This window comes from Brachycentrus maculatus, unplaced genomic scaffold (assembly GCF_059751285.1).
Source record: "Brachycentrus maculatus isolate JH-2025_06_01 unplaced genomic scaffold, ASM5975128v1 h1tg000259l, whole genome shotgun sequence".
In the NCBI taxonomy this organism is placed as follows: Eukaryota; Metazoa; Arthropoda; class Insecta; order Trichoptera; family Brachycentridae; genus Brachycentrus; species Brachycentrus maculatus.
In genome coordinates, this window is record NW_028281010.1 from 897,007 (window position 1) to 916,102 (window position 19,096).

Below are 19,096 nucleotides of genomic sequence, written 5' to 3' on the forward strand. Positions count from 1 at the left end.
ATGCACAGACTTCCATATTCTTCTTCATCTTTGATGAGATGTCACAAAATAATACATATTTACAATATAAATTTTATGTGTCCTATTCGGGTTTTCCGTGCACGTTTTCCGAGGCACATTTTAAAATACTTATTTATTAAGTTTTTACTACCTCACTACCTAACTAACCATCTCCACAGGGGTAGGCAGAGAGAATAGAACAACATACCCATCTGTGCAAACATGAAATGTGGTAGAAGCGTCCTCTACATTTCTGCATCTCTTTGTACAAACCCGCCAAATGTGGAAGAGGCGAAAAATGTTTGCAAAGACAGACTGGTGTGGCGTTCGATTCTCTCTGCCCAACCCTGCGGAGAATCTGCGTGGTGGTTAGTTAGTTAGTTAGTTAGAATTATCAGAACTTTGATTTTTTTTTAAATTTGATCGTGTCAAAAGTCTACGTCACCGGAGCACATGTATGACTAGATGTATGGATATGAAAGAAGCGAGGAGTGTATGCCAAGACAGAAGAGTGTGGCGTTCCGTCCTATCTGCCTACCCCTACGAAGAAATGGTGTGATGGTAGTAGTAGTAGTATTAATAGAAGTATTAGTATAGAAATGTGTGTGTGTGTGTGTGTGTAATTTTTTGCAAAATATACCAAAATTAGAAAGTTATTTACAACATAATATTTACAGTCAATAATGGGTAGAATTTGTGGTCTCTGCTTAGTAAAAAGCTTCTTTTCATCTCACCAATTGATGTCTCTAGTGAATTGCTAGTGATTCAGAACAAGGTTTCTAAATTGGTTCATATATATATAGAACTTCCAAGAATTTGAGTAGTGTGTCTGTCAATAATGGGTAGAATTGGTGAATGTTACACGTGTGTAAACTGATCACTTAAACTAGCCTATGCCGGTCGTCGGCCCCGTAAATGCCCAGACTTTCATATTCTTCTTCATCTTTGATGAGATGCCAAAAAATAATAGATAGTTATTTAATTAAAAATACCAAAATGAGCTTTGCACTATTTGTTTCGTAAATTTGTCTTCATTATACGGCTGCAACTCCTTTTTCGTAATGTTATGTAACACAAAATAACTCTGCTGAAAGTAAAAAGTATTCGTTGCACATATCTGCCGAACAACCTCCGTTCGCCTTCCCACACAGCTGAAAAAACACGCAACCTTTTGAAAAACCGGCAACAAGTCATAAAAAAGTCCCAACCAAAAGCATAATCATTTAAAAACACCCAATAATTCGTTTTCCCTTTTTATAAAAACACTGGCAAAGTTTACATAGATCAGTATAGACGCCGCCGCCGGAAAGACTGATATAAACGTCAGTCAAAAGGTTTAAATCAATCGTACGTATTTTGATCGATGGTTTATAGTAATATTTTGTACTTTTCGACGAAATACACTCTTATTATTTAAGATTATATAAATTTCTCGTGGATTCAAGTCGCCTCGTAGAACTTTAGCCATTTTAAAATCCTCAGGTGATACCAGTTTCGTTGTATACGCTTGTCGTCTGACATTTCGCGCCGCGGCCGCTGCTTTTGGCTGGCAAAACGTAACTAAAAACATATTTTAAAACATTATTTTAAATATTTATATGTTTCAACGGGTTTTAAATATCGTGTTTAATTTAAGTTTTGAGTTTTGATGGTTTTAAACGGTATTTTAAGGATGCAGGATACATCTGTTTGAGCAGAAAAGTTTGACGGCCATTCTTAGTATGATGTCATAGGGCATACGCCATGGGTGTATTCAGGACTCGTTTTAGCATATTATTTAAAGATTATTATTACATAGACTGAATGCATTAAAAGTGAGATCCCTCAGACGCTGTGCGGCAAAACAATGCATGATAGTTGACGTTCAAACGGTGAAATAAGGAATGATTTTTTGTGAGAGTTGTATTAGTAAAGTGGTCAGCGCGATTGGCTACCGTGCTTGAGGTCACGGGTTCGATTTCCAGCGAGGTCAGAATAAATATGGGTGATCTTTACTCTCGTATTTATTTAATATTACCCTGGACTGGTACAAGCAGCGCAGGGCTGATCACCTTGCCATCGTGCAATTAACGATCAAGATAACAATGCGTCGCTACGATGTAGTGCCCTATGCACCATTGGGTGCGGATAAGGGTAAAAAAAGAAGAAAAATAATAATCTAGTGTGGGCCAATCAGGAACTTGTCAGCATTTGCAATAAAGAGAGTTTGCAAGGATAAGCTGAGATAAGCATTATCGATAAAAGTAAGAAAGGTGTGTTGAGATGGTTTAGACGTGTGGAACGAATGAGCGAAGAACGAACGGTAACAGATTTATGAGGCGAATATGGTTTGAAAAGGAAGCAGAGGAAGACCGAGGAAAACTTGACACTATCGGGTATGTCAAATAATTGAAAGCGGCTGGGTCAGGAGTCGAAATGATCGTCGGGTTTGTATGAGGTGATGTGGAAGGGCGGAGAACGTTTTGCATGGACAGAGTGGTATGGCGTTCTGTTCTCTCTGCCTACCCCTGCGGGGAAGCGGCGTGATGGTTAGTTAGTTAAATGCACATTTTAGTACATTTATGTTACGTCCAAACGGAAATGACTTCCTTTAAATAGTTTTTAGAATGAGAGCAATAAACATTCTAATCCTGTTGGTAGGTTTTCGAATGAGTGCAATTAACAATCTAATCCTATAAATAGTTTTTTGAATGAGAGCAATAAACAATCAAATGCTATTGGTAGTTTTTCGAATGAGAGCAATAAACAATCAAATCCTATTGGTAGTTTTTCGAATGAGAGCATTACACATTCTAATCCAATCGGTAGTTTTTGAATGAGAGCACTAAACATTGCAATCCAGTAGATAGTTTTTTGTATGAGAGCAATAAACATTCCAATCCTAACTTTTTGAATGAGAGCACGAAACATCGCAACCTAATAAGTAGTTTTTTGTGCGTTTTCAGAATAATGATAAGCTACTAAACATGTAATGAGACATTAAAACATCGCATTTATTTTTTAAACATCCGAATGATATGTAAAACGAAAAACGAAAACCCTCTAACATTTTTTAAAAATCATTTTGTTTTGACAAAATAGTGTTTTTAATATTTGATTTTTATTGTGTAATCGAGCCGACGCAACCGATTGCGTTCTGTGAATCGCGAAAGGACCCCAAAAGGACCGGATCCTTGTTGAAAAAATAAACGCAAAAGGTGTGTATTTTTAAATATTTTATATGTATTTATTCTGTTTTCTATCCGCCATGCTTTGTCCCACCTAGGCAAGCTTGTACGAGTACGGTTATGCAACCCTGAGTGCCCTAACCATTGATTCATTCTCCTTTTCTGATCTAGTTTTTCTTCTCCATTTCCTTACCCATATTTAGTAAGATTACCTTATTTGCATAACATGACATTTTATATCCTCAAACATTTTATTCTTGTTTTCCTCCATTTCCTTTCCTTTATAGCAGTAATGCTCTTCACTTGCAGATGTGATACGATGCGATGTCATTCAATATTTAAAATGACAAATGACAGCAGCTGTCTAGAAGCTCGCCGTCAAAGCAGCTGTCAAGAGCATTGTTCAAAGTTGCGCGTTTTGGTGCTACATACAACAGATGGCGCTGCCATTGTGATAATTTTATTTTTTTTACAAAAACATTTTTTTACCTCTCACGCGTGACCGATGGCATGGAAGAGCTTTCCACGTCATCGGTCCGCAACAGCAAAGTCACGCTAATTTAGTACCCTGGTTGCGAGCTGGTGAGTAGTAGTAGTAGTAGTAGTACTAGTATCACTTTACCCATGGTAGTTGCTGTAGCCGGAGACGTCTGTCAACTGATTGGTCTGGAATGCACAGCTCTTATAGATGCTCTGGAGTCGTATGATGCACTGGTGGCGTATTCTGATTGGTATATTTAATCTGAAACTTCGGCAAAGAATGATCATGTGTTATGTTTTGTCAGTATTTCTATACGAAGTCGAATCGTGGACCCTCAAGATCATCTCTACGAACAGGTTAGAGGTAAATGTGGCTACATCATATTCCATGGACAGATATTGTCAGCAGTGCAAATTTGCTCCAAAGAGCAAGATCAGGGAGACAGTTGGTGACTGGTATCAAGGTCCGGCAGGTGTCCTATCTGGGGCATGTGCTGAGAGGAGACTAGTACGAGCTATTGCACCTAGTGGAGGGTCCACGAGGTGTGGGCAGGAGGCAGATCTCCTGGCTCCGGAATATACCAGACTGGACGGGGATCAGGACTGTCTAGAGCTGGAGAGACAAGGACAATTGCCCCCCAGTGATACAGCGTACGTCTGGATGACCTCACATGACAGGCACAGATGAAAAAGACATATATTATGTCCTGGTTGCGAGCTGGTGAGATCACACTACCCATAACAGTTACTATAGCCAGAGGTGTCTTTGAACCAGTTGATTTGGAATGCACAGCCCTTGTAGCAGACAGAGTTTATACTGTACCCTTTGGGGAAAGCGTGCCCAGTGCAGTTGGTGAAGTAGCGGAGTCAGTCACTCTACTGTTTGGTAGACCCGTGTATATACTGCTACACAATAACCATATTATGCATTGATTTACCCACGAGCAGACAGAGTTTATACTGTACCCTTAGGGGAAAGCGTGCCCAGTGCAGTTGGTGAAGTAGCGGAGTCAGTCACTCTACTGTTTGGTAGACCCGTGTATATACTGCTACATAATAACCATATTGTGCATTGATTTACCCACGAGCAGACAGAGTTTATACTGTACCCTTTGGGGAAAGCGTGCCCAGTGCAGTTGGTGAAGTAGCGGAGTCAGTCACTCTACTGTTTGGTAGACCCGTGTATATACTGCTACATAATAACCATATTATGCATTGATTTGCACACGAGCAGACAGAATTTATACTGTACCCTTTGGGGAAAGCGTGCCCAGTGCAGTTGGTGAAGTAGCGGAGTCAGTCACTCTACTGTTTGGTAGACCCGTGTATATACTGCTACATAATAACCATATTATGCATTGATTTGCACACGAGCAGACAGAATTTATACTGTACCCTTTGGGGAAAGCGTGCCCAGTGCAGTTGGTGAAGTAGCGGAGTCAGTCACTCTACTGTTTGGTAGACCCGTGTATATACTGCTACATAATAACCATATTATGCATTGATTTGCACACGAGCAGACAGAATTTATACTGTACCCTTTGGGGAAAGCGTGCCCAGTGCAGTTGGTGAAGTAGCGGAGTCAGTCACTCTACTGTTTGGTAGACCCGTGTATATACTGCTACATAATAACCATATTATGCATTGATTTACCCACGAGCAGACAGAGTTTATACTGTACCCTTTGGGGAAAGCGTGCCCAGTGCAGTTCGTAGAAAAGTAGCAGTGACAAGTAGCGTTACAAGGTCAAAATTTAACATATTTCACGCATCCCGGTTAAAATTTTCTAGAGGTCAGAAGACAATCCCTCGAGACACATTTTAAAGTGTAGTTCATCTCAATTTCGGGCAATTGTGCCCTCCCACGCGCTCCCCAAGGCATCATTGTCTGAAAACATGACTAACTCCGAGTCAAAGAACTCGGCTGATCACCCACACAGCCATGCAAAAGAACTTCCTACTTTTGACAATCCAAAGGTCGACTGTCTGCTGACGACATCCGACCTTTAAAATCCACCTCCTTCTTGCCCTTGTCCCCACACGATGGTGCATAGGGCACTGCATCGTATTGACGTAGTATCTTGAACATACATACATACATACACAAAAGCAAATTAATTAGACTTGCTCTACAGTCACCAGTTCCAGATTATATTAAATAAATATAACTAACCAACTAACTAACTAACCTTCACGCCGCTCTCGACATGTTGGACAACAACATAGCTGCAATCGTGTATATACCAGCATAGTCTGGCAAGGGCATTCTAGATTCTCTAGAAAGCAGTCACTCACTTAGAGCTACCCAGTAATACTTATTTATATTAGACCAACAGCACTCAGTAGACTGAATGCAGTCGAAATGCGATCTCTCAGAAGAATGTGCGACAAAACGATGTATGATAGATGTTCGAATAGTGAAATGAGGAAGGAATGCAAAGCTGAGACAAGCATTATCGATAAATTAAGAAAGGTGTGTTGAGATGGTTTGGACATGTAGAACGAATGAGTGAGGAAAGAACGGGAAAACAAATTTATGAGGCGAATGTAATTGGAAAAAGGGCCAGAAGAAGACCGAGAAAAACTTGTCACGACCAAGTATGCCAAATACTTGAAAGTGGTCAGGTTAGGAGTCGAAACAATCGGCGGGTATGTATGAGGAGATGCATGAACGTGGAAATGGCGAAGAATGTTTGCAAGGACAGAGTGGTGCGGCGTTCTTTTCTCTCTGCCCACCCCTGCGGAGAAGCGGCTTGATGGTTAGTTAGCTATATTAGAAATAAGACTATGTCGAATATTTTTGTTGGATGCGCCCATATCGCTCACTCCTTTCAAGAACGTCTTAAATAAAAAAACTTGATTTTTCAGGAGAACGTTTTTAAAGTTTAAAAATATAATACAATGTATTAAACATAAGTTACTAGCCACTTATTGAACTTTCTACCGTGCAACAGATCTTTTTAGGTAAAACCTGAAGGTTTTTTTTCCATTTGTAAAATATTAAGTACAGTAAAAAAAATAATTAAACAATACCATTTCATCAAAATGCAAAAACAACACTTTCTGCCCTGTAGCGGGTAAATATTAAGTTAAAAATATGCCGCTTTTCCTGGGATATAAGTACATTTTCTGGGCATTCCGAAATCATGCACAACTGAAAATTGACGATTTTCGATTTATGACGTTCTTGAAAGGAGTGAGCGATATGCTAATACTGGCAATCTGACATCAAACAATGCCACATATATATTCCTTCGAGACAAAGGCGTATGTACCTAAAAAATATTGTACAGTGGTACTCGAAGGTCGTAACAACCGCTTAGACAAAGTACTCAGTAACTCTACCTACTCACCATATGTGACACATCGCTCAATAAATCTCCACAATTTAAAACAAAATAGGGTTACAGACAGGGTTTTTTTTAACCCATCCGCATATCAGTTTTTTTTTCAAAACATGTATGTAAAGACACTAATTGAATGTATCCCCGCAAGTAAGAAAGTTGCCCCGCCCGGAGGGGAGGTGATATGGTTTGTCAAACAAGGAGGCGCTAATAATTTTGCACCTGATAAAACGAGAACAAACACAGAAATAATCTTTGATGCAGAAAAAGGTACCGCGCACTAAACGTTTGATGTTTAGTGCGCGGTACATATATAAATATAAATATATATATATATATATATATATATATATATATATATATATATATATATATATATGTGTGTGTGTATATGAGTGTATGTAAAGTTACCAATTGTCAAACCCGCACATCTGTATGCTCCGAATGCTGGACGATGTATAGTACCTACTCTAGGCAACTAGAAACTGCTGAAATGCGAATGCTTAGCTGGTCAGCTGGAGTGTCCCTTAGAGACAACATAAAGCGTTCACGCATTCGTGGGAGCCTGGCTGTAACAGGCATCGATAGTAAGGTAGGGGAAAGGCAATTGGAGGTGGTATGGGCACATAGGACGCAGAGAACCTGGTCATATTGTGAACCAGGCAATCGCCATAGAAAGGCATCTAGAGGAAGACCAAAGATTTCACGGATGCTGCAGAAAGATAACATGAGACCAAGGCATGGCCTAGGTGATGTTGTCCATGGTAGAAGGACCTACAGCCTGAGGTGGAGGAGAACTGACCCCAGCAGTCTACAAAGAAGTCGGGAATGAGCCAGGAAGAAGATATATGGCATGTATAATCAAAAAGCGCCTGATGTGGGCCGTCTGAGAAGCCATGACGATGATGGCGATGACGTAACACCCGATACAGTGATCAGTCGAGAGTGGCTGTAAATAATTGAACACCATGACTCAGTACTGTAAGAGTGAGGTAAACGCATTCGGTTTATTCAACCAACGCTATAAAAAGAGATGCACTGTGTTTATCCAGCGGTCCTCAAACATTTTGCTCACTCCTTTCAACAACGTCATATGTCAAAAAACTAGATTTTTCAGAAGATCGTTTTTAAAGTTTAAAAATATAATATTATCAATTAAAAATAAATATCAAGCCACTTATTGAACTTTTTACTGTGCAACAGAACTTTTTAGGTAAAAACTAAAATGTAATTTTTTAAAGTATTTAAAAAAAATAATTAAACAATACATTTTCTTCAAAATGCAAAAACAACACTTTCTGCCCTGTAGCGGGTAAATATTAAGTTAAAATATGCCGCTTTTGCTGGAATATAGTACATTTTCTGGGCATTCCGAAAACATGCAAAACTGAAAATTGACGATTTTTTTAAATATATTAATTCAAACCCTTATCCGCATCCCAATGATGCATAGGGCACTGCATCATATAAACGCAGTGTTATCTTGATCGTAAACATATAAAGGAAAGGTGATCAGCCCTCCGCTTCAGGTACCAGTCCAGGGTAATATTGAATAAATATTACAGTGATAAAATCACTTATATTTATTTGACCCCACCTGGGAATCGAACCCGGGACCTCCAGAACGGTAGCCGAGCGTGCTGACCATTACACTACGGAGGCGGAGGTTTTTTTTTATATATGACGTTGTTAAAAGGAGTGAGCGATTTAGCAAAATTTATTTAATTATTTAAACTTTTATCTCCGTCTCTATAGTTAATAATCAGTTCTGGAGGTCCCGGGCTCTGGGGATCAAATAAATATAAGTGATTTTTTTAAATATTATATTTTTTTATGTAACCCTGGACTGGTAGCTGAAGTATAGGTAAGATACTTAAAAAGACAAAATCAATTAGTAGTAAGAGTCTAAAAATAAAAATAAAATATTATATAATTTATATTTGAAGCAATAACTATGTAATTTTTCATTTTATGATTAAAATGTAACTTTGTTTTAAAATCACTAAACATGTTTTATTATAAATTAATTAATCAGTCTTGATAAAGAAGCGGTTAGCTTCGAAACCGGTACACAATATATGTAATTATGATATAATTAAATAATTATAGTGATTTTAAAACAAAGTTTCATTTAAAAAAAACATATCGCTCACTCCTTTCAAGAACGTCATAAATCAAAAATCGTCAATTTTCAGTTGTGCACGTTTTCGAAATGCCCAGAAAACGTACTATATCCCAGCAAAAGCGGCATATTTTTAACTTAATATTTACCCGCTACAGGGCAGAAATTGTTGTTTTTGAATTTTGAAGAAAAGGTGTTGTTTAATTATTTTTTTAAATATACTAAATATTTTTCAAATGGAGAAAAAACATTCACGTTTTACCTGAAAAGATATGTTGCACAGTAAAAAGTTCAATAAAGTGGCTTGATATTTATTTTTAATACATTGTATTATATTTTTAAACATTAAAAACGTTCTCCTGAATAATCAAGCTTTTTTATTTATGACGTTCTTGAAAGGAGTGAGTGATATGTGTACCTATCTATATTAGCATTTGCAGTCCTCAACGTCCTATCTTTTTTTTCTTCTTTTCTATTAAGATACATAGTTTTTTTTAATAAATAAAGAATCGGAAACGGGACCCTTATTTAAATGTTTGAGAAGCCCTGCACTCACAGTGCTTACATCGGGTTTCGTGTGTTCCTGTGCGTTGAACTCTCGACTTTTCGTACAAACCGGACGTTGATGCTTCTCGGTAAATTAAATAATAAAACTAAATTTGCCTATGAAAATGGATCTTTTTCATTATTATTGGCGGATAAATTAATATGAAAAATCACAAGAATATCGGTAACATTCTTTTTTATTTATTTCAAAACATATTACATACATAAGTCATATGTCTATATAATATTCCCGATGAGTAATTTCTATTTCTCATTTTAGGACATGGGATTAAGGTTAACAAGACTGAAACACAAATAATAAAGTAACGAAAAAGGTTTTTTTAAATAACCAAAACTAATACTAATACATGGCAATATATAAAAACAATAAACAGGTATAATAAATAGGAACAAGAAGCATATTTAAAAGAAAAAAATCAAAAAATATGACTTATCACTATATGTACAATATATATATATATATATATATATATATATATATATATATATATATATATATATATATATATATATATATATATATATATATATATATATATATATATATATATATATATATATATATATATATATATATATATAATAAAACCCTTATCCGCACCTCAATGGTGCATAGGGCACGTCATATAAACGCAGTGTTATCTTGATAGTTTACACATGAAGGAAAGGTGATCAGCCCTCCGCTTCAGGTACCAGTCCAGAGTAATATTGAATAAATATTACAGCGAAAAAATCACTTATATTTATTTTACCCCCCTTGGGAATCGAACCCGGGACCTCCAGAACGGTAGCCGAGCGTGCTGAACATTACACTACGGAGACGGACGAATTGAAATTGAAAATAGTCCAATATAAACGTGTATTAGCTGTTTTATAGTATTGTGGAAATACACGGAAAAAGATCCATATCTACATGCGATTTGAAATGATAAATAAATTATCAAATAATTCACATTAAGTCACCGATGTGCACCGCACCAGAAAATCACCTCGGCGCCATTCAATGCCATTGTAAACAGGTAATACAGTAGAACATCGGTTATGCGGACCTCTATTTTTCGATTTGTGTGTGTGTGTTCGTGTGATCGAGAAAAACATGGCACGATCAGGTATGCCGAATACTTGAAAGTGGTCAGGTTAGGAGTCGTAACAATCGGCGGGTATGTATGATAACTCTAATGTATGGAAGTGAAACATGGAGTTGGCAAAAGAAGGATGAAAGTAGAGTGAATGCAGTCGAAATGCGATCTCTCAGAAGAATGTGTCACAAAACGATGTATGATAGATGTGCGAATAGTGAAATAAGGAAGGAATGCAAAGCTGAGATAAGCATTATCGATAAAATTAAGAAAGGTGTGTTGAGATGGTTTGGACATGTAGAACGAATGAGTGAGGAAAGAACGGTTAAACAAATTTATGAGGCGAATGTAAGTGGAAAAAAGAGCAGAGGAAGACCGAGAAAAACATGGCACGATCAGGTATGCCAAATACTTGAAAGTGGTCAGGTGAGGAGTCGTAACAATCGGCGGGTATGTATGAGGAGATGCATGAACGTGGAAGAGGCGAAGAATGTTGGCAAAGACACAGTGGTGTGGCGTTCTATTCTCTCTGTCTACCCCTGCGGGGAAGCGACGTGATGGTTGGTTAGTTAGTGTGTTCGTGTGTGCATAAAAGCAGAATTATCTTGTTCGTTCGTTAAATACGAAGGATAATATTAATTCCAGAATCACACATTCTTCTTAAAAAAGAATATGTGAGTCTATTGGGTAGTATTTATTTTTAAACGATTATATGCCTCACACTGTTATGGAGTGGCACCCATCTATGACGTCATCAATATTTACATTTTAAATTATGCAATACGCATTTAATTACTCCAATTGCTATGCAAAGTAGGCCAAATATTTGTAAGTTATATATCAACGGACTCTAGTGCTAGTGCGGGTATGCACCACCGAGCGCCATACTGCTATTCTTATTTCCTTGCCTACTTTTCTTCTCCGTTTCCTTTCCATTGCTTCATTGTAAGCTCATCCGCAAATACGATCCATCCTTTCTTTATACTTTTTATTGAATGTTACACGTGTGTAAAGATATATATATATATATATATATATATATATATATATATATATATATATATATATATATATATATATATATATATATATATATATATATATATATATATATATATATATATATATATATATATATATATATATATATATATATATATATATATATATATATATATATATATATATATAAATACATATATATATATATATATATATATATATATATATAAATACAATACATTATGAAAGTGATTTTACTACTACTACTACCATCACGCCGTTTCCCCACAGGGGTAGGCAGAAAGGATGGAACACTCTTCTGTCCTGACATACACTCATCGCCTCCTTCACATCCATACATCTAGTCATACATGCCCGCCGATTACGCAGACTTTTGACACCGCCAGATTTTAGGTTCTGATTGATCTGATCGTGCCAAGTTTTTGTCGGTCTTACTCATTCTGTTTTCCTGCTCACATTCGCCACATATATTTTTTTAATCATTCTCTCGTTATCCATTCGCTCCACATGTCCGTATCACCGTAAAGAACTCTTCCTCATCTTTTCAGTTATTCCTCGTTCAGCCTTACATTCATTTCTTATATCGCTCACTCCTTTCAAGAACGTCATAAATCAAAAATCGACAATTTTCAGTTGTGCATGTTTTCGGAATGGCCAGAAAATGTTCTGTATCCCAGCAAAAAAGGCATATTTTTAACTAAATATTTACCCGCTACAGGGCAAACAGTGTTGTTTTTGCATTTTGAAGAAAAGGTATTGTTAAATTATTTTTTTAAATAAACTAAATATTTTTTAAATGGAGAAAAAACCTTCAGGTTTTACCTTAAAAGATCTGTTGCACAGTAAAAAGTTCATTAAGTGGCTTGATATTTATTTTTCAAAAATTGTATTATTTTTTTAAACTTTAAAAACATTCTCCTGAAAAATCAAGTTTTTTGATTTATGACGTTCTTGAAAGGAGTGAGCGATATCTTCGTGTTTAATTCTGTCATACAATGAACACACATTCGTTTGCGGGAGCGCATTTTAACAAAGTGATTTTATCTTATTTTATATAGAGATAAGATCATTTTAATGTCGCAATTTCGCTGTGCACTCTCTAAAGTCGATCATAAAGTGAATGTGAACTCTCACAACTTGAAATTAAAATGTCCAAGCCATAATCGAACTGTTCTAACCTATAAAAACCAGGCAACTAAGTCATGAGTGCCTTTCCCTTATAACGAACCACTAACCCTTCGTCTGCCAAGACTTTTGGAGTTACTATGCTAGAAATACAATGGAGAAATTTCATGGTCTGCTATTATTATGACAGCTGGAAATCAATATCGCAGGAGACGAATACATTTTAAAAATGGTCCACAAGGCCTAGACTAAGAATTAAATGAAAAAGTATATTCGAAAGATAAAAACATGAATAAAGATATATTAAAAACTTCCGCCTCCGTAGTGTAATGGTCAGCACGCTCGGCTACCGTTCTGGAGGTCCCGGGTTCGATTCCCAAGGGGGGTAAAATAAATACAAGTGATTTTTTTTTCACTGTAATATTTATTCAATATAACCCTGGACTGGTACCTGAAGCGGAGGGCTGATCACCTTTCCTTCGTGTGTAAAACGATCATGATAACACTGCGTTTATAAGACACAGTGCCCTATGCACCATTGGAGTGCGGATAAGGGTTTTATTATATTTTATTATTTATATATATATATATATATATATATATATATATATATATATATATATATATATATATATATATATATATATATATATATATATATATATATGTGTGTGTGTGTATATATATTGCTGTATTTCTTTTCTTTTTCCTACTTCTCATTACTGAGGGTTGTGACCCATGTGGAAGCAATGACTCTTCTACAGTTATCCCTTGACTGCGCTGCACGTAGCGCTCCAACCACTGAGGTGCCTGCTGCTGCCTTAACTCCATCGGTCCATCGTGTGGGGAATCTTCCTCTCCCTCTCCGCCCCTCCAGGCTACCCATCACAGCCAGTCGTCCAGGCTATCCCCATTGCCACGCGCAACGTGTCCAAAGAACTGGAGAATATAATAGTACAGACACTGGCCAGAGTCAAGCCAACCAAGTGTAGCTTACTTTTCATAGCTATATTTAAATTATATATTTATTATTTATATTCAAAGCATTTACTTTGTGGTCAAACATTTTAATTGATATTAGTAATGTTAGTAAATAAGCACTCACCGACTACTTCTGTCTACCGGTTTCGAGACGTACCCGTCTCTTCGTCAGGACATACACTACAATTTAACAATCATGCGAACAACACTACACCACACCCACTTAGTACTATTCACATACACTATCACTACACATGCAAAACATGCAGAGCGAGTTGTTAGTCCCACCATGCTTTTGGGAAACTAAATAATAAAGTAAAAATGTAATATAAATATACGCAGGTTGGAAACTATATTAGGATTCAAAGAGAAGGGGGTAGGTTCTGGGAAGTGGGAGGAGTTGAGTTAGGAGCTGATCGGTTCAATGTTACGTCGAATAAAGGGCTGTATAGAAAATTTATTTGGTTATTTATTAATTGGATGTTATTTTTAATGGATTTTCTAATGTGAAACATTTCCATATTATTTAATTTTAACCCTTTATCATTTGTGTGTAGTATTTTTACCCCTGTTTCTTTATTAAATTCGTGATTTATAATGACAATTATAAATCAATGAAATGACAATTATATATTTATTTTTTACAGAATACACCATGGGTTCCAGAAGAACGTTGCATGCCTTCGCGGGTCTTGCTGTATTACTACAAGTCTTCCTTTGCTGGTCAGCAGTGTTTGCAGCCCAGTTGAGAATACCACCATGTGAGTACCTACCCACGTGTAGTAACCTTATCCAGACCCGATGGTGCATAGGGCACTGCATGTAGACGCAGTGTTACCTCGACGACACGACCGCTCTCCTACCAAAAATAAGACTATTTTTATAGCAACACACTCCTAGCTTCTTCTACACCCATACATCTAGTCACAGGTAGAGAGGATGGAACACCACACTCCTAGCTTCCTCTACACCCATACATCTAGTAACAGGTAGAGAGGATGGAACACCACACTACTAGCTTCCTCTACATCCATACTAGTCAAAGGTAGAGAGGATGGAACACCACACTGTCCCGACACACTCCTAGCTACCTCTATATATTATGTATATTATAGGTCTTTCATCTGAGTCGAAGCATTTATCGTTTTTTGACACGAAAAAAGATGGTAGTCTGAGCTTTCGAGGGCATTTGGCTGGTTCAAGTGATATCTTCAATCACTTGTATAACGTTCACACATGTATTTTATTTTATTTTATTTTATTGGAAGGAAGAACAACAGTTACAATATATGATACAACAGAATACAACAAATAAAATCATGAGTTCCAATTATAGTTCTTCACAACTGTGCATAAGAAAGGATAAAGGAAGAGACATGAGACAAGGATGGGATAAGGAGAAAAGGAGATGGCAGTGATAGGAAAAGAAGAAAAGGAATGGACAGGGAATAGAATTACCTTTTTAAGTTTATAAGATTTCGAACAATTTAGCTTTAAAGTTTGAAAGATTATAAATAATGAACAAACAAAATTAATACCTTTTTTGGGTATGTGTGTCGCCTCATGGCAGGTGTAAATTTTCACTTTTATTGACCTACTTAATTCACAATATCTTCAACAGCTGGTCATTAACTAGTCAAAGACCATTTCAATATGTTTGTATGAACAGTTGCTCGTGACAATAGCTTTCGACCATTACAACACGGCATTTCCTAGTTAGGATACAATTCAAGTCGTCTTTGCAAACAATCTTCGCCTCTTCCACATTCACGCAACTCCTTGTGGCCTATTTTTAAGAGGGATTAGTCTCCTGCGATGTCGATTCCCAGCTGTTAATCCATCTGTTTGGTGGTCTGCCTATGGGTTGGCTGTGCAGTGCGATGTGGGGGAGTCTGGATGGTTCCATTCTCCTCACACGCGCATACCATTGTCTTCTTCGTTGCCTTCCCCACCTAACGACATCTTCCATCTCGCATATTTCCCTGATCCTGATGTTCCTTATTCTATCCAGTAGACTCTTGGCGGATATGCTCCTTAGAGTCCTCATTTCTGACACTGTTATCCTTACAAAACGTCTCAAATACATGAAATCATCCACCTGTTGCAAATCTTAACCACTATTTCATAATATAGACTTACAAATTCTCTTTTAACCTTTCCCTTCCGGTACTAAAATAAAACGCGCGTCCCGGTGTTGGGTAGTCACTACACAATAAAAAATTAGCGATTTTAAATCTGAAAAATACGGATATTCATAGCTAATCCCCTAATAAATGAGTAAAAAATATAATAATTTAGATTTATTTGCTGAAAACATTAAAAAACCATCTGGCAACACTCACAGAACAAGCATAGCTCCACTCTTGTCGGGAGCCCAAAAGCAACTGCCGCTAGCCCGCTAGCCGCTATCCAGAGAACATTGAGCTTTGAGCTCTTCGCGCTTGCACAGTGCAAGTATGCAAGAGTGAGATGCGAATAAAGTGTCGCGGTTCCCGCACACTCTTTACGCGCTGTTTATACGCGAATTTGTTTCCGATATTCGACAAAATACCTTCGATAAATTCTGAATATTATTATTATTTTTAAATGCATTTGTAAATATGTTATGGAGGAATACCTAAAATCTTAGCTTTGTTTTTATCATATTTATAGAGATATTTATGGTTATTAGAAGCAATGTGTACTAGGTACACAACACCGGGAAGGGAGGGTTAAAAAAACAATCGCTTTTGAGCTCAGTATAACGCAATTTCTTTCAATAAAGTGTCGAAACGTCTTGGCCAACAATCGTCGTGCATAATTTCCTCTAAAAACGCCAAAAAACAACAAAAATCTCACCAAATCAAACGAGTTCTAACCGAGTAAAAGTGAAAGTGATGTTGACGCCATTTTTTGCTAGTTTGCCGCGCAAATATCTGTCAAAACAATGCGATATAGAAACGCTTTACATAACTAGCGGTGACCTTTCGCACTTGTTGCAAATTGACGGGAGCGAAAGAGACGGCAACACGACCGTGGGACGACACACATACTATCGACGAAATATTGGGACAGATTTTATTGAATATAATAATCAAAAGTAGGTACCTAGCTAAGTACTAATTCAAGGTTTTCGTATATTTTGAAATGTAGCATTATAAATTATATAATTATATACTGCATCCAGTCTACTCTCATCCTTCCCAAACCATCCCAACCCGCCTTCCTTAGTTTGCTGGATAGTGCTCATCTCAGCCTTGCACCCTTTCCTTATATCACCATTGGAACATCTACCATACATGGTCTTGCCGCACTGAGAGATGGCATCCCGACTGCATCCAGTCTACTCTCATCCTTCCCAAACCATCCCAAGCCGCCTTCCTTAGTTTGCTGGATAGTGCTCATCTCAGCCTTGCACCCTTTCCTTATATCACCATTGGAACATCTGCCATACATAGTCTTGCCGCACTGAGAGATGGCATCCCGACTGCATCCAGTCTACTCTCATCCTTCCCAAACCATCCCAAGCCGCCTTCCTTAGTTTGCTGGATAGTGCTCATCTCAGCCTTGCACCCTTTCCTTATATCACCATTGGAACATCTACCATACATGGTCTTGCCGCACTGAGAGATGGCATCCCGACTGCATCCAGTCTACTCTCATCCTTCCCAAACCATCCCAACCCGCCTTCCTTAGTTTGCTGGATAGTGCTCATCTCAGCCTTGCACCCTTTCCTTATATCACCATTGGAACATCTACCATACATAGTCTTGCCGCACTGAGAGATGGCATCCCGACTGCATCCAGTCTACTCTCATCCTTCCCAAACCATCCCAACCCGCCTTCCTCAGTTTGCTGGATAGTGCTCGTCTCAGCCTTGCACCCTTTCCTTATATCACTATTGGAACATTTACCATACATGGTCTTGCCGCACTGAGAGATAGCATTTCGACAGTCTACTTTCATCTTTCTTTCTCCAACTCCATGCTTCCCTTCCATACATTGCGCTCGTTATTTAATGATAAAAACGTGATCTTACGATATTGCTAAACAGATTTTCCGTTCGCTTTCAATGCCTACTATACTTTCTATCAACAAACTCATTTGCGAACGTGCTGACCTTCTAATTTCTAATAGACTCAATACATTTTAGAACGTTTCGTTTTTTGTATGAGAACAAGTTATATGAACGACTCAAAGGGTACCTACCTATATATCTTGCAACATTTTGAGTGTGTCCAAATACTTGTTCACATATATCTGGATTATCTTCAATTATTATGGAGTTATTTTTGACATCTCAACATAGATGAAGAAGAATATGGAAATCTGGACATTAACAAGGCTTACGACCATATTCTTCATATTTTTTGTTGAGATGTAAAAAAATATCTTAATTTGAAATAATCTAGTTTTGTGAACAAGTATTTGGACTTTGAAGAAACGTCTGAGACATTACTATCTATCATTAGTATCCTAACTGTCCATCAAACCTCCTTCCTCTACCTAACTAACTAACTAACCATCACGCCGCTTCCCCGCAGGGGTAGGCAGAGAGAATAGAGCGCCACACCACTCTGTCCTTGCAAACATTCTTCGCCTCTTCCACGTTCATGCATCTCCTCATACATACCCGCCGATTGTTACGACTCCTAACCTGACCACTTTCAAGTACTTGGCACACCTGATCGTGCCATGTTTTTCTCGGTCTTCCTCTGCTTCTTTTCCCGCTAACATTCGCCTCATAAATTTGTTTTACCGTTCTTTCCTCACTCATTCGTTCTACATGTCCAAACCATCTCAACACACCTTTTTTTATTTTATCGATAATGCTTTTCTCAGCTTTGCATTCCTTCCTTATTTCACTATTCGTACATCTATCATACATCGTTTTGTCGCACATTCTTCTGAGAGATCGCATTTCGACTGCGTTCAGTCTACTTTCATCCTTACCTCCCTCTACCCCCTTCCCTAAACTCCCTTCTTCCTTTGCCCTCCTTATTATCATCAATTTGTAATTTATGTTGTATTTAAATGTTCAAGTACTATCTACCCTCTGATTGCAAACAGCTATATATGGTATCAAACGTTTTGACCAATATCACTAGTCTGTTTTTGGTTGGTCGGAAGATATTGCTTTTTAGCAATAAGCCCGCTAATGTACTTATTTATTTTCTGTACATGAAGTTTAAGTAAATAAATGACACCGAGAAATATTCATAGTGAATTA

General features: G+C 37.4%; 1 protein-coding gene across 2 annotated transcripts in view; it reads left to right on the forward strand.

The window, feature by feature from the left end:
- The first annotated feature begins 1,472 nt into the window (after positions 1-1,472).
- The window catches only part of pio (zona pellucida domain-containing protein piopio), a 37,733-nt gene continuing 20,109 nt past the window's right edge, over positions 1,473-19,096 (forward strand). The window contains exons 1-3 of one of the 2 annotated variants that reach the window (XM_088265953.1): positions 1,473-1,556; positions 2,946-3,197; positions 14,535-14,648. In XM_088265953.1, the coding sequence (XP_088122079.1) occupies positions 14,543-14,648 (106 nt within the window). In that variant the 5' untranslated portion in view covers positions 1,473-1,556; positions 2,946-3,197; positions 14,535-14,542. Of the gene's footprint in view, positions 1,557-1,644; positions 1,662-2,945; positions 3,198-14,534; positions 14,649-19,096 lie in introns of those variants that run through there. The other variant, XM_088265954.1, reaches the window with a different exon arrangement.